General features: G+C 39.4%; 1 protein-coding gene across 1 annotated transcript in view; it reads left to right on the top strand.

The window, feature by feature from the left end:
* The window catches only part of ALMS1 (ALMS1 centrosome and basal body associated protein), a 236937-nt gene that overhangs the window by 135800 nt on the left and 75953 nt on the right, over positions 1-25184 (top strand). The window contains exons 11-12 of the mRNA XM_017876541.1: positions 9290-9531; positions 21381-21506. Coding sequence (XP_017732030.1) covers positions 9290-9531; positions 21381-21506 — 368 coding nt within the window. The remainder of the gene's footprint in view (positions 1-9289; positions 9532-21380; positions 21507-25184) is intronic.

Genomic DNA, 25184 nt, shown 5'->3' with positions numbered 1-25184 from the left:
TTTTTTTTTTTTTTTTTTTACTGTTGAATTTAGAGAATCTTTATATATTCTGGATACAAATTCTTTATTAGATTTCAGACTTGCAAATTTTACATTATACAAAACCAAGTTTTCTTATTCTGTTTATTGTTACTATTGTAATTTGTTTTGATGTTCCAAATACAGATTTGGTGGCCAGTGGCAGCCCCTTCAAGCTGGCTCTGTATCCTTTTCATATGTCCCCGTCATCTTTTGATCATGTCTTTGCTTTCTGGCACAAGATATTTCAGGCTCATCTTATACTTTCCTTCTCCAGCTCTGAAATCAACCAGTTCTCCAAGAAGTCTGTTCTTCCAGTGGAATGTGCTGTTTAGAGGCTAGGATTTAAACACTAGGCATATGTGTTGCTACTGGGTTGCTCTCAGCCCTACACTTATTTACATTAATATTTATTTCTCTGTATATATTAAAAACCATATGTTCATCTAATTTTTATTTTACTTTTTTCTTTGTTTTTGTAACTTTCATATCTAATAGTGAGTAACCTCACTTCCAGTATGCTTTATATAACGAATATTCTCATCTCTTGCCAACCTCTCCTCAGCAAGGATGACCCTAATTCTCCACTTGGTGTCAAACACTTTATTCAGTCTGTCCCCTTGGGTGGGTGCTCTTTTCACCCTGCCTGGGCTTTGGCACTCCATGCTAGGCCACTCCTCAATATGTATACCACCCCTCCCTACTTGGTCTCTAACTTTTCCGTGTCAGAATGCTCATCACCCTCAACATATGGACACTCTCCCCATGCCACTTAGGTTCTGACTCCGCATGCTGAACTACCCCTTCGCATGGATTTCTTCCTCATACTGCATAGGCTCATGACACCTCACATTGGTCTTCCCTCTACTTAAATGCCTTTATCTTGTTTAGGATTTGACTCATGATGCCAGGCTACACCATGTAGATAGCCTCCTCACTCAGGTTCTGACATTCAAGGTCAGACTGACTCCTTTCATCCTGCTTAAGTAGTGACTCACCACACTGCCCTTACCCTGTATGACACGTTTCTCATCCTGCAGAAAATCTGACTTTCCAACCTAGGCTATCTCTCTGTATAGTTATTTTGCTTCTCTACTGCAGCTCTGCCACTCCATGTAAGGACACCCCAGGGTGGAGAAACCTACCTCATTCTGCTTGGGCTCTAACTCTACATGTCTTGTGGGCCTCCCTCTTCATGGAAGCCCTCCTTATCCTGATTTGGTGCTTTTATTGCACACTAGGCCACACCTCTGCAGAGATTGTCTCCTTGCCCTGCTTGAATTCTAATACTCTGTGCTATGACACTTCTTTACATGGGCACCTTCCTTACCCTAATGAAATTCTGATACCTTGCTCTGGCCCATTGTCATTCCATTTGCTACAGATTCCCGCTTTGTTCTGCCCATCTAATGGTTTTAAGATGCAATTGTTTGGGATGGGAAAGACAAAAGGAAGGGAGAATAGAAACACAGGAGAGGGGAAAGAGGATAGAAAGCTTATTTTTTATTACTTTATGATTAATATATCTTTTCTATCCTTTTACTTTCAACCTGTGACCTCACAGTAAAGTGCATCACTTGTCAATGTCATATAGTTGAATGTTATTCATTTTTAATGTTGTCTGTTAATCTTTATCTTATAACTGAGATATTTAGTTCATTTACATTTAATATAATTATTGAGCTAGTTGATTTTGCTATCCTTTATTATTTTCGGTTAATTAATTATTTTTATTCCATGTTATTTTCTCTATTGGCTTGTTTTACTTTTTTTCCTTTTAGTGGTTATCCTAGAGATTATAATATACTTCCTTGACTTTACAGTTTACCTTAAGTTAGTATTTTTTCCACTTTATGAGCAGCAAAGTATCTTATGACAGTTGAACTCTATTTACTCCTCGTATTTTTGCTTTTGTTGTCATATATATTTCTGTTCTACATGTTCTAAATCCCACAAGACATTATTATTGTTGCTTTGAACAAACAACATTCTTTTCCATATATATGTATACAGGAAATATAAAACAAAGTAAAATATGTATATATACATAAGGGTGTATGTATGTATATGTACATGTATATATTTACACACACACACACACACACATCCTTTAAGTGTTCTACATTCTTTCTAGCAGTTCTGTACTATGTTGGATCATTTTCCTTCAGCCTAAAATTTTCCTTTGGTATTTCCTGAAGTCTTCTGGGGATTATCTTAGCTTTTATTTGTTTGGTTTAAAAAAATGTATTTCCGTTGGTTATAGAATTATAGGTTTTTATTTCAGCACTTTAAAGAGCTACTATCTTTGTTGAAAGACCAAGTGTCATTCTCTCTCTTTTTTTTTTTTTTTTTTTTTTTGAGACAGAGTCTTGCTCTGTCGCCCAGGCTGGAGTGCAGTGGCATGATTCCTGCTCACTGCAAGCTCTGCCTCCCGGGTTCATGCCATTCTCCTGCTTCAGCCTCCCAAGTAACTGGGACTACAGGTGCCTGCCACCATACCTGGCTAATTTTTTGTATTTTTTAGTAGAGAAGGGGTTTCACTGTATTAGCCAGGATGGTCTCAATCTCCTGACCTCGTGACCCACCCGCCTCAGCCTCCCAAAGTGCTGGGATTACAGGCGTGAGCCACCGCGCCCGGCCCAAATGTCATTGTTGTTTTTGCACTTTTGATTTTCAGCAGTTTGGCTTTGATGCCCCAAGAATTGGTTTTTCTTTGTATTCCTTTGTGTTCACTGAGCTTCTTAACTCAGTAGATTAAGTCTTTTACCTGTTTTGGAGAATTCTTACCCATTAACTCATAAGTATTGTTTCTGCACTCTTGTCTCTTCTCCTAGGAATAAAATTACACATATATTGGATTATATGTCTGTGCCCCGTGAGTCTCTTATGCTGGCATCTATTCATTCTTTTTCTGTTCGGTAGTTTTCTGTAGACTTTTTGAATTTACAAATTGGTTTCACACAGTGTCTATTTGCTTCTACTACCATTCAATCAAATTTCAGATAATGTATTTTTTATTCTGAAATATTCGTTTCTTTTTTTAATAGATTGTAGTTTTCTGTTGAGATTTTCCATTTTTATCTACTTCCCTTTATCTTTTGCTCTGAATATATTAATAATCATTTTGAAATCTTTTGTGCTAACTAGTAGCTAACTCCCGTGTAAATCAGTTTTCTTGTCTATTTTTTCTCTCAATTTTTGGTCATTTTTTCCTGCTTCATATGTTACATAATGTTTTATGTGTTGAATATTGTAAATAAGAGGATAATAGAGATTGAGGATATTTGCACGTAGAGGGACTAGAAAAGAGCAAGCCAATCCCAAAGCTAACAGAAGAAAATAAATAACCAAAATTAGAGCTGAACTGAATGAAACTGAGATGCGAAAATCCATGCAAAAGATTAACTAAATCAAAAATTGATTCTTCCAAAGAATAAACAAGATTGACAGACCACTAACTAAATTGTTAAAGAAAAAAGAAGACAAAATAAGTACAATCAGAAATGGCAAAGGTGACACTATCACTGACTCCACAGAAATACACACATACACACACTCAGAGACTATTATGAACACCTATTCACACAAAAACTAGGAAACCTAGAAGAAATGGATAAATTCCTAGAAATATACAACCTCCCAAGATTGAGCCAGGAAGAAATGGAAATCATGAACAGACCAATAATGAGTTCTGAAATTGAGTCAGTAATAAAAAACTTCTTCACAACAAAAGAAACCATCAGCATAGTAAGTGAACAACCTACAGAATGGGACAAAATATTTGCAAACTGTGCATCCAACAAAGGTCTAATATCCAGAATCTGTAAGGGACTTAAACAGTTCAACAAGCAAAAAACAACCCTATTTTTAAAATGGGCAAAGGACATGAACAGACACTTCTCAAAAGAAGACATATTTGCGGCCAACAAATATATGAAAAAATGCTCCACATCACTAATCATTCAAGAAGTGCAAATCAAAACCACAATGAGATACCATCTCATGTTAATCAGAATGGCTACTTATAAAAAGTAAAAAAATAACAGATGTTGGTGAGGTTGCAGAAGAAAGGGAAGGCTTGTATAGTGTTGATGGGAGCATAACTTAGTTCAGCCACTGGGGAAAACTGTGGAGATTCCTTAAAGAGCTTAAAACAGAACTACCATTCAACTCAACAGCCCCATTACTGGGTATATACCCAAAACAAAATAAATCATTCTACTGAAAAAACACATATAATCAATTTTCATCATATTATTGCTATTCACAATAGCAAAGACATGAAATAAAAAAAAATAATTTTTGCTTTAAGCCTGACAGGTCTTTGGTTTTTCAACAATTAAATATTGTAAGAGCTCAGTTCAGGCTTTCAGATGTTTGAATTCAGCTCTTTAGACTCTTTACCCTCACAGCTGTAGAATATGGTAAATGTTGTAAGGAGGACACGAGTCAAGTATTTGTTGCAGTTACACTTTCTCAAGGGAAATTCATTTCATTAGTAGTCTTGCAAATAATTTTACTGTTTTTCTCACTCAGCCCCTTTCTTAGGGTTGGCCCTTCTCACTTTTGACTGAGTGTAGTGAGTCTTTAATTCCTTACCTTTAAAAGTTCTCTATCTCAAGCATTAGTTATTAAGCCACCTGCCTTAAGCAGGTACAACATTTGGCAAATGTTTTAAGGAGGAGAGCTGATGTGTGTTTGTCCCAGGCCTCTCCATCTAGTGGGACTTGATCTCTTACAGTGCCATGAGTATGAATGAGATTTCAGTCTATTGCTCTGACTGACCACCAGTCTCCCATACCACCCCAACACTCAGGAAATGTCTTGTGGGGGAAATCAGATGGATATCCTGCTAGATTCCATCATGTCACACCATCGTGACAGCCTTCATGTTCATCAAAAGCTCGGTGATTTCTCTTTGTCAGTAGTTTATGTCTACCTACACCAAACCCTGGCCTAGAATCACCAAATTCCTCTCTCTAGCATGTTAATTGGTAATATTTCCTCATTGTTTCTATAGCTGTAAGACTTTTTTTATTTTTTTTATTTTTTTTATTTTTTTTTTATTTTTTATTTTATTATTTTTTTTGAGACGGAGTCATTGCTCTGCCGCCCAGGCTGGATTGCAGTGGCCGGTCTCGCAGCTCACTGCAAGTCCGCCTCCCGGGTTCAAGCCATTCTCCATGTCTCAGCCTCGCCGATGTAGCTGGACTACAGGGCGGGCCCGCCTCGTCGCCCGGCTAGTTTTTTGTATGTTTTTAGTATGAGACATGGTTGTTCACCATATTAGGCCAGGATGGCTCTTTCGATCTCCTGCACCTCGTGATCCGCTCCGTCTTCGGCCTCCCAAAGTGCCTGGGTGGCGATTACAGGGCTTGAGCCACCGCCCCGCTCCGGGCCAAGACTTTTTTTTAAAAAATGTGATTTCATTTTGTTTGTTTGTTAAAGTAGGAGTGATGGTATATGGCTCCCTACCTCATCCTACTTGGAAATGGAAGACCCATTTAGATCACCCTTAACTTCTCTCTGTAATATATTAATAGTATTCTATATAAAGTTCTTGTATCTTTTATTATACTTTATTAGGTATTTGATATTTTGGTACTATTTTATGACATACTTTTAGATTTTAATTTTATAACTTCTATGATAAAGAAAATCTAATGGACTTTTAAAATTTGATCTTGTATCTGGCAAATTTTCTAAAAGTTACATCCTAGTAAGTTACATGTAGATTCTTTTGGATTTTTCTATGTACACAATTATATCAAATATGAAAAGTAGCTATTCTTTCTTATCCATACCTCTTCTTTTTTCCTGCCTTACTACTAATACCATTTAACACCTTACTAAAATATTGAATAGAAGTGGTAAGAGTTGGCATCCTTATTTTGTTCCTAATCTCACAGGCAATATTTTCAACATTCTACTAGTAAACACAATGATTGCTTTAGGGTTTTTTGTAGTTTATCTTTGCTATGAGTTTTTGTCATGCATAATTACTGAGTTTTATTAAATGCTCTCTCTGCCTATATTGATATGGTCATGTGTGTTTCTCCTTTATTCTGTTGAGGTAGGTGGTTAATCACTTTTTTTTTTTTTTATGTTAACTCATCTTGTGTTCCTGGGGTAAACTATCATGGTAGAGATTCAACTACACACAAATGTATGTGTGTGTGAAATGAGAGCAAGCACACAGCATACACACACGCGCGCTGCATTTTGTTGTCTTAACATTTTGTTTAGGATTTTTGTATTTATGTTCGTAAGGGGAATTGACGTTTTTGTTTCTTTTATCATAACTGTCCTTTTCAATTAGTGAATGGTAGGCATATAGTATAGACTCGAAAGTTCTACTTTTGTGATATATTCTAGATATTACTCTAATACAATACAGCATTATTCTCTTCTTTTTTTTTTTGAGACGGAGTCTCGCTCTGTCGCCCAGGCTGGAGTGCAGTGGCCGGATCTCCGCTCACTGCAAGCTCCGCCTCCCGGGTTTACGCCATTCTCCTGCCTCAGCCTCCGGAGTAGCTGGAACTACAGGCGCCCGCCACCGCGCCCGGCTAGTTTTTTTTGTATTTTTTAGTAGAGACGGGGTTTCACCGTGTTAGCCAAGATGGTCTCGATCTCCTGACCTCGTGATCCGCCCGTCTCGGCCTCCCAAAGTGCTGGGATTACAGGCTTGAGCCACCGCGCCCGGCCTATTCTCTTCTTGAAACTTTATTTTCAAGTGATTTTTTGAAAGTTTTATTCTTTTTTTTTTTTTTTTTTCTTATAGAGACAAGGTCTTGCTCTGTTACCCAGGCTCTGGAGTGCAGTGGTGCAGTCATGGCTCACTGCTGCCTCAAACTTTTGGTCTCAAGCAATCCTTCTGTCTCAGTCTCCTCAGTTGCTGGGACTATAGGCGCATGCCACTGTGCCTGTTTTTTTATATTTTGTAGAGATGGTCTTGCCACATTGCCCAGGGTGGTCACTTAACTCCTGGGCTCAAGTGATCCTCCTGCCTCAGCCTCCCAAAGTACTGGGATCACAGGTGTGAATCACTGTGCCAGGCCTTATTTTCAAGTAATTTTAGAGTTACAGAAAAGATACACATATAATAGAGTTCCTTATACCTCTCTCCTAGCTTCTCCTGTTGTTAACATCTTTTTTTTTTTTTTTCATTTTATTTTATTTTATATTTTTGGAGACTGAGTTTCGCTCTTGTCGCCCAAGTTGGAGTGCAATGGCACGATCTCGGCTCACTGAAACCCCTGCTCCCTGGGTTCAGGCGATTCTCCTGCCTCAGCCTCCCGAGTAGCTGGGATTACAGGCATGCACCACCACGCCTGGCTAATTTTTGTATTATTAGTAGAGACGTGGTTTCACCATGTTGGCCAGACTTGACCTCAGGTGATCCACCCACCTCGGCCTCCCAAAATACTGGGATTACAGGCATGAGCTACTGCGCCCGACCTATTTTTTATTTTTAAACTTTTAGGTTCAGGGGATACATGTTCCAGTTTGTTCTATAGGTAAACTCGTGTCATGGGGGTTTGTTTTACAGGTTATGTCACCACCCAGGTATAAGCCTAGTACCCAGTAGTTTGTTTTTTTTTCTGTTTCTCTCCCCCGTCCCTCCACCCTCAAGTAGGCCCCAGGGTCTGTTGTTCCCCTCTCTGTATCCATGACTTCTCATCATTTAGCTCCCACTTATAATTGTGAGGATGCAGTATTTGATTTTCTGTTCCTGCATTAGTTTGCTAAGGATAATGACCTCCAGCTCCATCCATATTCTTCAGAGGACATGATCTTGTTCTTTTATATGGCTGCATAGTATTCCATGGTATAAATGTACCACATTTTCTTTATCCAGTTTGTCATTTATGGGGCATTTAAGTTGATTTCATGTCTTTGTTATTGTGAATAGTACTATAATGAACATTTGTGTGCATGTGTCTTTATGGTAGAATGATTTATATTTCTTTGGGTATGTACACAGCAATGGATTGCTGAGTCAAATGGTAGTTTTGTTTTTAACTCTCTGAGGAATTGCCACACTGCCTTCTACAGTGGTTGAACTAATTTACATTCCCACAAACAGTGTACAGCCACTCCCTTTTCTCTGCAACCTTGACAGCATCTGTTATATTTTGACTTTTTTATAACAGCCATTCTGATTGATGTGAAATGGTATCTCATTGTGGTTTTGATTTGCATTTATGTAATCAGTGATATTGAGCTTTTTTCTTATGCGTGGTAGCCACATATATATCTTTTAAAAAATGTCTGTTCATATCCTTTGCCCACTAAGTTGCTTATAAATGCTGGATACTAGACCTTTATCAGATGCATAGTTTGCAAATATTTTCTTCCATTCTGTAGGTTGTCTGTTTACTCTGTTAATAATTTTTCTTTTGCTGTGTAGAAGCTCTTACGTTTAATGAGATCCCATTTGTCAACTTTTGCTTTTGTTGCAATTGCTTTTGGTGTCTTCATCGTGAAATTGCCCATTTCTGTGTCTAGAATGGCATTGCCTAGGTTGCATATGTGGTATCCACATCATCATTGGTGATGTTAACTGATCACTTGGATAAGGCAGTGCTTGCTAGGTGTCTCCACCATGGAAATAAGTTACTATTTTTCCCTTCTTATACTCTATGTTTTGAAATCCAGTCACTCAGTTCAGTGCATACACAAAGGAGGAGGGGAAGATTAAGCTTAACCTTCTTTGGTGGGAGGTATCCACATCTGTTATCTGGACTTCTTCTAAAGCAAAATTTGCTTCTTCTTTCCAATTATTTATGTATTCAGTTATTTACTTGCTCCACTCTGTTTTAATATTAATTCCCTATGATCTTAAGATATAACTACAACCTTGAAAACTCCTGGTTCTCCCAGAACTCCTTGACGGAATGCTCTGTTTCTTGTTTATGTTTGTACACTGTGTGTATTTAGCACAGTCCCCTAATTTATAATGGACATCTAGTAATTTAAAAAAATGTATTTTCAATTCAGCTGAAAAATACCATTTCCTCAACTAAATTATATACTTTAACATTCTAAATTAAAAGTAGGTTTTAAGATAAAAGTAAATGTGTGATAACATTGTATCAAACAAAATAAAGGGTACTGCAGAAATTTTACCTTAATAACGTTTGACGTTGATGTGTCCACAAAATATTCCTATTGCTACTTAAATATTCCCTGAAACCACTTTTGGAAAGAGATTTCAGTTTCTAATAGGCCAAGGATATAACCTGCTGTATTCTTTCTCTTTTTTGGTTAGATTACCAGAGAAGATAAAGACTCCACTTTCTGCTTTCTCTGAAAAACTGTCATCTGATGCAGTCACTCAAATAACAACAGAAAGTCCAGAAAAGACCCTATTTTCATCTGAGATTTTTATTAATGCTGAAGATCGTGGACATGAAATTACAGAGCCTGGTAACCAGAAACTACGCAAAGCTCCTGTCAAGTTTGCCTCATCATCTTCAGTCCAGCAGGTTACTTTTTCTCGTGGCACAGATGGTAAGAGAATGTGATTTCATTTTAGATTGTTAGACCAGCTCTTTTGTGTAATTATGTTAGAAATTTGTGGTTGTGCCTTTCTAGTCAGAAAACCTAATTTTAATTTAAGAATTAGGGTCCATATGATTATATCTGTCTTTTATTTGCATAGCTGTCAACAGAATATGATTTATTATATTTTTATCTTAATTTCTAGCAGAGTTAACATGTAGAACTCATGCTGTTTGTGGTTAAAACATATTTTGTCTCATATTTGCAATAAAATGCAAGTAGTTCATAACAACTTGAAAGTAATTGAGGTCTGCTTTTAAAAGGGCAGATAAATTATCTTGTATTATAGTAATGTTATTACTATATAGTGTGTATATAGAGTATGTATATACTAAATACTATAACAGATAGATGCATAAACATATGATAGTGCAAACACAATAGCAGTTTATCTCTTGCTTATAAAGCAATCACCAGAGACCCAGGTTGACTTCTTGCTCTATTGTCTTTAAGATACATAACCCGAGGTTATGTTGGATTTACCTTCATGGTCAGCTGGAAGGAACAGAAAGCATGGAGGAGCAAATATAAGAGGTGTTTACAGGCCAGGTCTGGAAGTAATCCAAATCACTTTCAGGAATGTAGTTCAGCTGTGTTTTCCAAAATGAAGAAGAAATGGATTTTGGTGAATAGGTAGCAGTCTGTGCCATAAGGTGAACATTCAGCAGTCTCTACCGTAAGGTGAACATTCATATGCTATAGTTTCAGTGATATTTTGATAGTACTTTTACCATATAAGATTTAGAATTAGAGCAAATTGTATATTATTTTCTTTTTTGGGTAAGTAGCAGGAAAATTAACAATTAAGTTTCCATTCTTCCCCAAATGAAGATGGAAACTTTACTAATTTTTTAAATATTTACTATTTTGGACAAATCTACTGAAAGTACATTTTAAGTTTCTCTACTTACACAAAAAACTTGTCCATCTACACATATAGATAGAATATACCTAAATGTAAAGAAAAATGTTTGGTTCAGCATTTAAATTGCATTGAATTTAAGTAAGTGCATTTATATACTAAGATGGTTATAATTCTTGAACATTTTTCTTGTGAAATTAAAGCATACCAAAAATATATATATATAGTTTAATGAATCATCACAAAGAACACCTTTATGTGTTGGTTACCTGTTGTTACAGTGATACAGTACAACAAACAACCTAAAAAATCTCCATGGTTTGTAACAGCAGACGTTTGTTTTTCTTACTCACAGGCTTATGGGTCAATTGGACTTTGGCTGGGCTGGCTGTAAGATGCAGAAATGGTTTGGGTCTGTTCCAGATACTTCTTTCTGAGACTCAGGCTAATGGGTCAATAACTATCCTAGAGTGTGGTGTTCTCATGGTGGTGGCAGAAACACAAGAGAAGAAACAGCTATAAAAGCAGTGTGCAGTAGCTCACACCTGTAATCCCAGCACTTTGAGAGGCTGAGGCGGGCAGATCACGAGGTCAGGAGATCAAGACCATCCTGGCTAACACGATGAAACCTGGTCTGTACTAAACACACACACACACACACACACACACACACACACACACACACAAAATAGCCGGGCATTTTGGCGGGCGCCTGTAGTCCCAGCTACTCGGGAGGCTGAGGCACGAGAATGGCATGAACGTGGGAGGTGGAGCTTGCAGTGAATCGAGATTGCGCCACTGCACTCCAGCCTGGGTGATAGAGAGAGACTCCGTCTCCAAAAAAAAAAAAAGCATGTTTTAAACCTCTGCTGTCATCAGATGGATCAATTTATAGACACTATGATTTATGGTTCATATAAACTTTTTATCAAAGAATTAATATTATTTGGTTTACTAATTACTATTTTCAACACTGTGGGTCAAAAGTAAAATTTTATGAGGATTTTTTTTTTTTTGGTACAAAACATTTTAAGGTACAAAGAATTGTATGTTAACTACATGACTGCTTACCCATTACTCTGAATTAACAAGTTCCTCTACCCCTTTCTAGTGCTTTTTTCCTTTCCCGGAAGCAGCCATTATCTGCTATGTATTCACTTCTTCCCCTAGACAGGCAGTCCAGTGTAACCTTAAGACTACTACACCCAAACAGAGTTTCTGAGGACTTCAAAAAACTTCAAAAAGTTCTTTATTTGTCTCAGATCCATCTCCATGTGATAGTCATTTCTGCTCTGGGTCCATTGTAATTTTGTCCAGTCGTTGCTGTTAATTTTTCTCCAACCTGTGAGCTGCGTGGCAGATTCAGCCATTGCTGTCAAGCTTAATATACACCGATGGAGAAAGAAAATTAATAAATCAGATTCTAACAATAACTGCGGCAATGACCAAATAGAATTGCAGGCTACAGCTTTTTTTTTTTTTCTTTTACCTGATAGAGTGGTACAAATATTCCTAAGTTGTCTCAGACTAAGGTTGAGGTCCTTTTTTTTTTTTTTTTTTTTTTTGAGACAGAGTCTCGCTCCATCTCCAGGCTGGAGTGCAGTGGCGTGATCTCGGCTCACTGCAGCCTGCACCTCCCAGGTTCAAGGATTCTCCTGCCTCAGCCTCCCAAGTAGCTGGGACTACAGGCGTGCACCACCATGCCCAGCTAATTTTTGTATTTTTAGTAGAGATGGAGTTTCACCATGTTGGCCAGGATGATCTCCATCTCTTGACCTCGTGATCCGCCCACCTCGGCCTCCCAAAGTACTGGAATTACAGGTATGAGCCACTGCGCCTGGCCAAGGTCATTTTTTTATTAATTTCTTGACTGGACTTTCTTTAGAGGTCACTTTGCCATGCCCAGTGATAGAAATTAATACCTCTAGGTGTTAATCATACTCCTTTTTAAAAGTAACCTTATTTCTTCTGGATAATTCAGGTCAATCATAGATTTAGTCAGCACTCTGTATGCTGCTCTGTGTTTTGCTTTAGTGATATAAAAAATGTTAAGTAGCTAGGTGGCTCCTGTCCCTGGTAGAATTGTCCCTTTCTTATTTCCAAGATCTTCCATCTAACAACACTTATAGTCACAAAGGTTGAAAGCAAAAACTTCTTAAAAAGCTTCTTTGTTCCCAAATGCACGCGTTCTATCTGGTACTCGGTATAGGCAAGTACCGTCTGTGGTTCAGAGCATATCCCATATGCCGTAAGAAAGCATTGTAGACTCAGAAAGTGGTGTTCCCCAGCTTATGCCATAACAATTTTCAGTAAATAGCTCACTCACTTTATTTATTTATATTTTAGGTTTAGCATAGTTGTGGTCCATACAGCATGGATAAGGACAGGAAATCCCTTTAGGCATCAACCTTTTGTCTCATTTCCTTTGCTTGGAAGTGAATTTCTTCCTTAGAAGCAGGCTACTAACAATATGGAATTCATTGCCAAAATAAGTTATCAGAGTGATAGAGTTGCCAAAGATGGTGACACAGTTCTAAGTAATATAAAGATTATTGTTTCTGGCCAGGTGTGGTGGCTCACACCTGTAATCCCAGCACTTTGGGAGGCCAAGGAGGGTGGATCACCTGAGGTCAGGAGTTTGAGACCAGCCTAGCTAACATGGTGAAACCTCATCTCTACTGAAAATACAAAAATTAGCCGGGCATGGTGGCACATGCCTGTAATCCCAGCTACTCGGGAGGCTGAGGCAGGATAATTGCTTAAACCTGGGAGGCGGAGGTTGCCGTAAGCAGAGATCTTGCCAATGCACTCCAGCCTGGGCGACAGAGGGAGACTTCCTCTCCCCCCGCCTCTCCCCCCCCACCAAAAAAGAGTATTGTTTCCAGAGAAGGACAGCTAATTCTACTCCAGGACAATCAGAATCAGTCTAGAGGGATTTGGGTTTTATTAACTAGAGACGAGTGACTAGGAGTCCATCAAGAAATGGTGACAGGATATAAGAGAAAACCGTGGTCTCTAAAAATAAGGAGAAATGGAAGGAACTGAAGGTTTTTAGCCATGAGAAATGGTAGCTGTATTCAAAATTCATAATCATATGAGCAATACAACCCTATGAAATGCTTAGAAATAACCTAAACAAAAATTTGAAATGACCTAATGCAGGAAACATTAATCCTTTTGTAGAGACAGAAAATAATAATTGACTAAATTAAAAGAAAGGTATGATTCTAGGATGGAAGGGTGAATATTGTAAAGTTATCATTTATTCCCATATACATTTATACTCTAAAGTAATTCTGCACAAAGTTCTAATGGAACTGTTCTTTTGAACTGCTTGATTTATCTTTAAAATTTATTTTATTTTAATTCTTCTGGGTACATAGTAGACATAGATATTTATGAGGTACATGAGCTATTTTGATATAGGCATATAATGTATAATAATCCCATCAAGGTAAATGGGATATCCATCACCTCAAGCATTTATCCATTCTTTGTGTTAACAAACAGTCCAGTTACATTATTTTTGTTATGTTATGTTATGTTATGTTATGTTATGTTATGTTATGTTATGTTATTTTGAGATGGAGTCTTGCTTTGTCGCCCAGGCTGGAGTACAGTGGGATGATCTCAGCTCACTGCAACCTCTGCCTCCTTGGTTCAAGCAATTCTCCTGCCTCAGACTCCTGAGTAGCTGGGATTACAGGTGCCCGCCACCATGCCCGGCTAAATTTTGTATTTTTAGTAGAGACAGGATTTCACCATGTTGGCCAGGCTGGTCTCGAACTCCTGACCTCAAGTGATCTGCCTGCCTTGGCCTCCCGAAGTGCTGGATTACAGATATGAGCCACCACGCCTAGCTGTCTTTTGGTTATTTTAAAATGTACAATGAATTATTGACTGTAGACCCTGTTGTGCTATCAAATACTATGTCTTACTGATTATCTAACTATATTTTTATACCCATTAACAATCCTCACTTCCCCCACACCACTCACTACCCTTCCCAGCCTCTGGTAGCCATTTTTCTCTCTATGTTTGTCCATGAATTCAGTTGTTTTAATTTTTAGATCCCACAAATAAGTGAGAACATGTGAAGCTTTCCGTTTCTGTGCCTGGCTTATTTCACTTTATATAATGACCTCCAGTTTCATCCATGTTGCTGCAAATGACAGGCTCTCATTATTTTTTATGACTGAATAGTATTCCATTGTGTATATGTACTGCCTTTGTGTGTATGTACTACATTGTGTATATGTAATAGGTTAATTTATCCATTAATCTATTGATGGACACTTAGGTTGCTTCTAAATTTTGGCTATTGTGGACAGTGCTGCAATAAACATGGGGTGCAGATTTATCTCTTTGACATACTGATTTACTTACTTTGGTTATATACCTAGCAGTGGGATTGCTGGATCATATGTTAGCTCTAATTGTAGTTTTTGAGGAATCTCCAAACTAACTGTTCTCTGTAGTGGTTGTACTAATTTACATTCCCAGCAATAGTGTACGAGAATTCCCTTTTCTCCACATTCTTGCCAACATTTGTTGTATATCTTTTGAATAAAACCATTTTAACTGGGGTGAGATGGTATCTCATTGTAGTTTTGCTTTGCAGTTCTCTGGTGATCACTGATGTTGAGCACCTTTTCATATGCCTGTTTGCCGTTTATGTGTCTTGTTTTGAGAAATGTTTGTTCAGATCTTTTGCTCATTGTTAAATCGGATTATTAGATTTTTTTCCTATAGAGTTGTTTCAGTTCTTTTTACATTATAGCTACTAATCCCTTGTCAGATGGATAGTTTGCAAATATTTCCTCCTATTCTGTGGTTTGTCTCTTCACTGTTGTTTCCTTTGCTGTGTGGAAGCTTTTTAACTTGATGTGATCCCATTTGTCTGTTTTTGCTTTGGTAACCTCTGCATGTGGGATATAACTCAATAAATCTTTGTTAATCTTTAATGTCCTAGAGAGTTTTCCCAATGTTTTCTTCTAGTAGTTTCATAGCTTGAGGTCTTGGATTTAAGTCTTTAATCCATTTTGATTTGATTTTGTATATGATGAAATATAGAGGTTTAGCTTTATTCTTTTTGTTAAATTTATCTTATCGGATTCTGAGTTCTTTCTCTGTGTTATCTTGAATTTCTTTGAGTTTCCTCAAAGCAGTTTTTTTTTTTTTTTTTTTTGAGATGGACTCTTGCTCCTTCGCCAAGGATGGAGTACAGTGGTGCATTCTCGGCTCACTGCAGCCTCTGTCCCCTGGGTTCAAGCAGTTCTCCTGCCTCACCCTTCCGAGGAGCTGGGACTACAGGGGTGCACCACCACACCCGGCTAATTTTTGTATTTTTAGTAGAGACAGGGTTTCACCATGTTGTCCAGGCTGGTCTCGAACTCCTGACCTCAGGTGATCTGCCTGTCTCGGCCTCCCAAAGTTGTGGAATTACAGGCATGAGCCGCTGCACCCAGCCAAAACAGATATTTTGAATTCTTTGTCTGAAAGGTTCCACATCTCTGTTTTTCCAGGATTGGTTTTTAGTGTCATATTTAGTTCATTTGGTGAGGTCATGTTTTCGTAGATGGTCAAGAAGCTTGTGGATGTTTGTTGGTGTCTGAGCATTGAAGAATTAGGTATTTATTGTAGTCTTCACAGTCTGACTTTGTTTATACCCATCCTTCTCGGGAATGCTTTCAAGGAATTCAAAGGGAGTTGGGTGTTATGGTCTGAGTTTTTGGTCACTGTGGCCATATCTCCATTAGGGGGCACCTCAAGCCTCGTAACACTGTGGCTCTTGCAGACTTGTAGAGGTACCACTTTGGAGGTTGTATTAGTCCATTTTCAAACTGCTATAAGTATGCTACCTAAGACTGGTTAATTTATAAAGAAAGGGGGTTTAATTGACTCAGTTCTGCATGGCTGGGGAGGCCTCAGGAAACTTAACAATCATGGCAGAAGGTGAAGGGAAAGCAAGGCACATCTTACATGGTGGCAGGAGAAAGAGAGGAAGCTCGGGGATAACTGCCACGTTAAAACCATTAAGATCTCATGAGTGCTCCCTCACTGTCGCAAGAACAGCATGAGAGAAACTGCCCCCATGATCCAATGACATCCCACCAGGTCCCTCCCTCAACATGTGGGGATTACAATTTGAGATGAGATTTGACTAGGGACACAGAGCCAAACCATATTATTCCACGCCGGCCCCTCCCAAATCTCATGTCCTTTTCACATTTAAAAACCAATCATGCCTTCCCAATAGTCCCCCAGAGTCAACTCATTCTAGCATTAACCCAAAATCCAAGTCCAAAGTCTCATCTGAGACAAGACAGGTAGGTCCCTTCTGCCTGTGAACCTGTAAAATAAACAACAAGTTAGTTCCAAGATACAGTGGGGGTACGGGCATTGGATACATGTTCCCATTCCAAATGGGAGAAGTTGGCTAAAACAAAGGGGTTACAGGCCCCATGCAAGTTTGAAGCCTGGCTGGGCAGTCATTAAATCTTAAAGCTCCAAAATTTCCTTTGATTCCATGTCATACATCCAGGGCATGCTGATGCAAGGGGTTGGCTCCCACGGCCTTGGGCAGCTCCACTCCTGAGGTTTTGCAGGGTACAGCTCCCACAGCTACTGTCATGAGCTAGTGTTTAGTGCCTGCAGCTTTTCAGTGCAAGCTGTTGGTGGATTCTGAGCTCTAGAGGATGATGGCCCTCTTCTCACAGCTCCACTAGGCTGTACCCAAGTAGGGACTGTTAATGGGGCTCCAACCCATGTTACCAGTCTGCATTGCCCTAGTAGAGGTTCTCCGTGAGGCCTCTGCCCCTGCAGCAGACTTCTTCCTGGACATCCAGGCATTCATACATCCTCTGAAATCTAGGTGGAGGCTCCCAAAGCTCAACTCATGTCTTCTGTGCACCTGTAAGCCCAACACCAGGTGAAACTGCCAAAGCTTGGGGCTTGCACCCTCTAAAGCAATGTCCTGAACTGTTGTCCTTTTAGCCACAGATGGAGCTGGAGCAGCTGGGACACAGGGCACCAAGTCCCAAGGCTGCACAGAGCAGCTGGGCCCTGGGCCTGGCCCACAATACCATTTTTCCCTCCTAGGCCTCCAGGCCTGGGATGGAAGGGACTCCCATTAAGATCTCTGACATGCCCTGGAGACATTTTCCCCATTGTCTTGGCTACTAACATTTGGCTCCTCGTAACTTATGCAAATTTCTGCAGCCAGCTTGAATTCCTTGAATGGGTTTTTCTTTTCTACTGCGTAGTCAGGCTGCAAATTTTCCAAACTTTTATACTCTGCTTCCCTTTTAAACATAAGTTCCAATTTCAAACCCTCTCTTTGTGAAAGTACATAACTGAATGCTTTCAGAATAAGCCAGGTCACCTCTTGAATGCTTTACTGTTCAGAAATTTCTCCCGCCAGATACCCTAAATCATCTCTTTCAAGTTCAGAGTTCCATAGATCTCCAGGATAGGGGCAAAATGCTGCCAGTCTCTTTGCTAATGCATAGCAAAAGTGACCTTTATGCCATTTCCCAACAAGTTTCTCATCTCCATCTGAGACGACTTCAACCTGGACTTCATTGTTCATGTCACTGTCAGTATTTTGGTCAGTCATTCAGTAAGCCTCTAGGATGTTCCATACTTTCCTACATCTTCCTGTCTTCCTCTAAGCCCTCCAAACTGTTCCAATCTCTGCCTGTTAACTGGTTCCCAAGTTGCTTCCACATATTCAGGTTATCTTTATAGCAGTGCCCCACTTCTGGCACCAGTTCTTTGTATTCATTTTCACACTGCTTTAAAGATACTACCTGAGACTGGGTAATTTACAAGTAAAAGAGGTTAAATTGACTCACAGTTCCACATCGCTGGGGAGGCCTCAGGAAACCTAACAGTCATGGCGGAAGGTGAAGGGGGAGCAAGAAACATCTTACATGGCAGCAGGAGAAAAAACTCAGGGGAAACTGACACTTTTAAACCATCAACATCTTATGAGAACTCTCTCACTATCATGAGAACTATGTGGGGGAACCACACCCATAATCTGATCACCTCCCACCAGGTCTCTGCCTCAACATATGGGGATTACAATTTGAGATGAGATTTGGTTGGGTACTCAGAGCCAAACCATATCAGAAGTTTTTAATAAGATCCAGAATAATTCTCTGGATTACCAGGTAGAGACTCTTGTTCTCTTCCTTTACTTTCTCCCAAAGGAATGGAGTCTCTCTCTCTGTGCTGAGCTGCTTGGAGCTGATGTGACACAACTACCCCTGTGGCCACCACCAGTGGGACTGTTCTAGGTCAGACCTGAAGCCAGCAAACACTGGGTCTCGCCTGAGGTCTACAGGAACCACTTCCTGGATACTGCCTATGTTTGTTCAAGGCCTTGGGACTCTGCAATCAGTAGGTGGCAAAGCCAGGCAGTGTTGTGTGCTTTCCTTCAGGGTGGCGATTTCCCCCTGGCCCTAGGCAGGTCCGGAATTGCTGTCTGGGAGCCATGACCTGAAGTCAGAAACCTTAGTGCTTTATTCTGCTGTGGCTGAACTGACATCTATGCCACAAGACAAAAAGTTCTTCGCCTTCTTTCCTCTTTTTTCCACAAACAGAGGAGTCACTCCCTGTGGCCACCACTGCCCCAGGCTTGTGATGAGTACTGGCTGCCTACCACTGATATTCATTTAAGGCCCCAGGGCTCTTTTGTCAGCTTGGGTGAATGCTTCTAGGCCTAGGACTCTCCCCTCAGGGCTATGGGCTCCCTTCTGGCCCAGGGCAGGTCCAGAAATGACATCCACAAGCCAACACCTGGAATCAGGAACTCCTGGAGCTTACTTTGTACTCTACTCCTCTGTGGCTGAGCTGGCACCTAAGCTGCAAAACAAAGTCCTATTTAATCTTCCCTCTCCTTTTCTCAAGCAAAGAGAGTCTCTCCTCATAGCCACCATAGCTGGGAAATTGCTGGGTCACACCTGAGGCCAGCACATCTCTGAGTCTCACCCAGGTGATACTGCCTGGCTACCACTGCTGACTATTCAGGACTGAGGTATTCTTTAGTCAGCAAGTGATGAATCCTGCCAAGACTGGGTCCTTCAAGGCAGCAGGTTCCTTTCTGGCCCAGGGTGTGTCTAGAAATGTTGTCCAGGAGCTAGGTCATGGAATGGAGGCCTCAGGACTCTGCCTGGCATCTCTATCATACTGTGGCTGAGCTGGTATCCAGGTTGCAAGACAAAGACCTGTTTAATCTTCCATCTTCCCAAGTGAAAGGAAGGAGCCTCTCCTGGAGCTGCAAGCTGTGCTGTCTGGGTTTGGGTATGGAGTGGCACAAGTGTTTCCCTTGGCCATTTTGGCTGGTGTCTTACTAGGCTGCGTACCCCCAAGTCAGCTGGTTCTGATTCCAGCACACCACCAAGACTTTCCTGGGAATTGCATTTCTTATTACTTTAGGCTATGGTATAACTGTTTTATCACAGAAACCCTAAATTATAGGTAAGTAGTCTAGAGCAGATAGCTGAGTTGCATGTCTAGTGGCTCTGGCATCCTTTCATCTCTGGAAGTGTGACTTCCATTTCTGGGTCTAGAGTAACTGCTACCGCTATCATGATCTGCAGTATCTAGGAAGTGGGGGGTTTTAATGGGATAACTTTACGGGAATGCCTGGAAGTTGCACACATTCTCGTACTCTTCCCATGGACTGATCAAAGTTACCCACACGTTCACACATGGCTGTGAGGGAGATTGGAAGTATATATAGATGTATAGATGTAAGGAGGGAGGAAAGTTGGACACGAGGGCATATTTGACAGTTTCTACCAATCATGAAAGAAAAACTATTATATAGAAAAAAAAAGTCCGTAATAGTAAGATCAGGGCATATTTTTAAAATGAGATTCCTTTTAGCAATTAATCATTTCTTAATGACTCTACATGTGCTGTTGGAGGAAGAGTAAATTGTTACAGACATATTAATAAGCAATTTAGCAGTCAGTACTTTTTTAAAACTTCATGAAGGGTGTAATTTTCACTTTGTAAAAGAATTTACCTCAGATGGGTGATGGGGAAGAATAAATATAAACGGGAAAATCTTTATTCACAGAATTCTTTATAATTGAACATTTTAACACAACCTGCATTTTCAACATTAAGCTAAGAGTTCACTATATTTAATCTGTGGTATAACCATACAAATGTGAAGAATAGGAAGTAAAATGAATATTTTTATTTTAAATAGAAAATAGAAAAGCTGAATTTCAAATTATGCATACTATATGCAGACAATTTTGTAAACAAAAAACAGGAAAAGATGGGTAAGATATACATTAAAATGTTAATAATAATTATCCTTGAGTGGTAGCACTTTGTAATTTTTACTTTTATGTATTTTCTTAATATTGAAAATTCATACTCTTGCAGTGGAAACTATGTTTTGAAGCCCTGTCACACAGATGAGAATTAGACTTATTGTCTGTGACTCTGGAAGCAAAATAAGACCAGTATAAGGGCTTCATTATGACCAGGTTACGGTTCAATGTAAGATAAGATGTTTTTTAGTTAGAGTCATTTATATATGGAATGGATTGCTAAAAAGTCATCTCAATGAAACCTATCCCTACTATCCTACTTCAACTGTTTCCCCTACATTTAAACCTCAATTTCTCCTGTATTCCTAATTACCCTCAGCATTTCTATATTTTCTCTGTATCACTTATAATTTATTAAAATGCTAGATAATTTACTCATTTAGTATGTTAATTATTTACTGTATATTTTCCTCCTCTAGAATTCTCATTCTTCTTGAAGGCAGAGATACTTTTCTCTTTGTTCACTCATAAATTCCAAAAGTCATGAACACTGCCTGAAACATAGAAGGCATTCCAGATTTGTTCAGTGAATTAATAAATGTTTTTCGTATTAATTGTTCTGATTTTTACCTCCTTAGGTCAGCCTTTATTATTGCCATATAAGCCTTCTGGTAGTACGAAGATGTATTATGTTCCACAATTAAGACAAATTCCTCCATCTCCGGATTCCAAATCAGATACCACCATTGAAAGCTCCCATTCAGGTATTATGCAGAAATTATTCAAAGTTTTATTATTTGAAATTTTATTTGTGTATTGGCTAGTTGATTCTGTAGTGACAAAATCCAGTGCTCTTTAATTTTTCTGTGAAATATGAAACTTTTCATACATTGATCTCTGGTTCAGATAGATGAGTTATTTGATCAGATATATTATATACACATAAGCATTTATAAATATTTGATGAAGGAAATTGTATGGATCATTATTTGGGTTAGTGGGCTCCATCTAGGACAAAGTTTCTAAGCTTTCTTGGTTCACAGTACCCTTAGTGTTTCATTGATTTATTTTCTCCACTTTATGTATAATAAGCAATTATTTTTTTCAAATAGCAACTAAGGAATTAGGACATAAATACTAATTGTTTTGATCTAACAACTAATTTAACAAATTTGTTATTTATTTTTGGTTTTGGTTTTTGAAAAAAGAATTTGTTCATAAATAACCACGATTACTTAACTAATGACATATGTGTAGCTGTTGGACACTATGCAGCTTCTCAAACCATGAGATGAGGTTGGACCCTCTCTTATTTTCTGCTTTTTATTACAGCAGCTGCCAAAAATCCAGCTTTTGCCAAGGCACAACAGCATTGAAAGGAACATAACACTATCTGATGTTGATACTTTGACCTTGAGCTAGTAGTTTATCACTGTCCTTTCCCTAGAATTTTAAAATATCCTGCAGCATCTCTGTGAATCCACTACAGAGGAGCTGCAGAGTTAGGAAATGAATAGTACCCTGTGGAGGCACTAGGTAAATATTTCTTATAGGAGATTTTAAGTTAAGGGTGCAGAGTTGGTGTGGTGTAGCATTTTGATTGGTGGGACAGTGTTTTGAGTTGTCCACAGGAGATGACTTGGTTCACTTTAGACAAATTGTTTTTTCCATGATTATCTATAAATATCAATATATGTGTAGAAATTACAAGAAAGGAGAAGTTGTTCCTGGTCTTAGGCAAATATTTTTGTTACTTTTATCTGAAAGAGAACCAAACTAGCTTCTGATAGTAACTGCATTAAAGCCTCTGATATAACCTTGCCTGATTTCCCACAATGATAGCATTGAAAAAAAAAACACACAGAAAAATACTCACCAAAAGTTAAGATTAATTGTTAAGTTTATAGCCATAAATGAAATGTTTACTCCTTGCAAGGCTATGGTTTTAAAAACACTGTTAATGGCTACCAGAAAGAAAACAAGTTCACTTAATTAATTGTAGGTAGGAAAATCTTCTATCCCACTTACTTATAGTTCAGAAGACAGAATGTCTGTAAACAGTAGAAACCTGGCCAGATGTGCCAGTACTTTCTGAGGCCTCCTGTGTCCTGCTATCCATAGACATCACTAACACTTCCATCTGGTTGGAGAGATTAACTTAAAGATTGAATAGTGTAGGTGATGGGAGAAGAAAATCCGTATCCTGAGAAATACAGTTTCTGTAATAAAGTACTGTATGCATCAGTACGACAAAAAGAGATCTAGTTGCCATACACACTTGAGATTGTTTTTTCTTTTTTTTTTTCTTTTCTTTTTTTTTTTTTTGAGACGGAGTCTCGCTCTGTCACCCAGGCTGGGGTGCAGTGGCCAGATCTCGGCTCACTGCAAGCTCCGCGTCCCGGGTTTACGCCATTCTCCTGCCTCAGCCTCCCGAGTAGCTGGGACTACAGGCACCCGCCACCTCGCCCGGCTAGTTTTTTTTGTTTTAGTAGAGACAGGGTTTCACTTGGTTAGCCAGGATGGTCTCGATCTCCTGAACTCATGATCCGCCCGTCTTGGCCTCCCAAAGTGCTGGGATTACAGGTGTGANTTTTTGAGACGGAGTCTCGCTCTGTCACCCAGGCTGGGGTGCAGTGGCCAGATCTCGGCTCACTGCAAGCTCCGCGTCCCGGGTTTACGCCATTCTCCTGCCTCAGCCTCCCGAGTAGCTGGGACTACAGGCACCCGCCACCTCGCCCGGCTAGTTTTTTTTGTTTTAGTAGAGACAGGGTTTCACTTGGTTAGCCAGGATGGTCTCGATCTCCTGAACTCATGATCCGCCCGTCTTGGCCTCCCAAAGTGCTGGGATTACAGGTGTGAGCCACCGCGCCCGGCCGAGATTGTTTTTTCATGTTCTTCATCTATTCTGAGAGTGAGGAAGTTGGAAATAGAAAACAATCCTTTTTTAGACCAGTAGACCTACACTGGATGAAAGCCTAGGAATTGTTCTAACTCCTGGCCATTTTCTATGAATATGTTGTGCATCTATAGATATGAGAGGAGCCAATAAGAGTTTGGGGCCAGGAGCAAGACGTACATCATTGTTAGAAAATATTTGGGCCAAATAATTGTTCTTCAGTTGAGAATAAGTAAATAATAGAACTCATAAGATCCAAACAACAAGGATGACAAAAATCAAGGGCAAAGGAAGTAGCCATCCAAAGAAAGAGATAAATGTCTGCAAATAAACCAGTCTTAATGGCAACCCAGGGAGTATTTATTCAAGAAAAATGGCCAAATCCCACTAAGAACAGTAAGTATTGGCATTTTAACTTGCCCTAGTCCCATTCCCAGTATCTTAGCTCAGTGATAGACTTAAGAAATATAGCTTTCTTTTCCAAGACCAGAGGATGCAAAATGGAGCTGGGCTCTTTTAAAACTTTTTTCCCACAGAATTGTTAAAATTTGATGTGTCTAGTGGTTCCATGGAAGATTCCTCTCAAAAGGCTTATCTTTACTTGACCTGACTGGGAGCCATCCAGTGCTAAAGGCCTCTGGTGAAAGGGAGGGAAAGATGTTTATCAAAAACATTTACAGACAAGTATTTTAATATCATAGTGGCTGAGGTGAGGACTAACAGTTGAGGTAAACAGTAAACTAACTGAAAAGCTTAAAAGGAAAACTTGAGGATAAGATGTTGATAGATTCTTTGAAAGGCTCTGACATATTCCTAAGACTCTGCGAGACCCCATACATGCATAGGCCTGTGTATGCTTGGGAAAGACCCAAGGCACTAGGTCTTATCTCTGGCTGACCTTAAGGGTCTGTACAAGAAGAAAAGGGAAGGCTAAGGTAGAGTTGGCAGCTGCCTAGGTTAGTGTTGAAGGTACATCCCAACATATGCGTGGAGCCATTTGATAAAGGCTGGGAGATTTATTGGTTCTGGGCATTTAAGGAAATTTCTGTTCAGGCATTAGCTGACCACTAAACTAATTGAGTAGTAACTTCAGTGGCCATATATAACAAAGAATATAGACTTTACAGAATTAGTTTAGAGAAGTTATTAAAACAACCTAAAGCAAAAACACCAAACCTTGGAAATGAAAATCTGATTTCCAGAGTTGCTGCATTGTATTATTTAAATGTCCAGGCCAGGTGCGGTGGCTCATGCCTGTAATGCCAGCACTTTGGGAGGCCGAGATGGAAGGATTGCCTGAGTCCAGAAGTTTGAGATCAGCCTGGGCAATATAGCAAGACCCTGTCTCTACAAAAAATTAAAAATTAGCCAGGCATGATGGTATATGCTTGTAGTCTCAGCTACTTGGAAGGCTGAGGCATGAGTATCACTTGAACCCTGGAGTTTAAGGCTGCAATGAACTATGATTGCACCACTGCACTCCACTCTGGGCAACAGAGTGAGACTATGTCTCAAAGAACAAAAACAAAAACAAAACACAAAGGCA

The sequence above is a fragment of the Rhinopithecus bieti genome, unplaced genomic scaffold (assembly GCF_001698545.2).
Source record: "Rhinopithecus bieti isolate Rb0 unplaced genomic scaffold, ASM169854v2 scaffold_1058, whole genome shotgun sequence".
NCBI classification, from domain to species: Eukaryota; Metazoa; Chordata; class Mammalia; order Primates; family Cercopithecidae; genus Rhinopithecus; species Rhinopithecus bieti.
The sequence above is the reverse complement of the archived record's forward strand: the minus strand, read 5'-3'. Positions and strand labels throughout refer to the sequence as shown.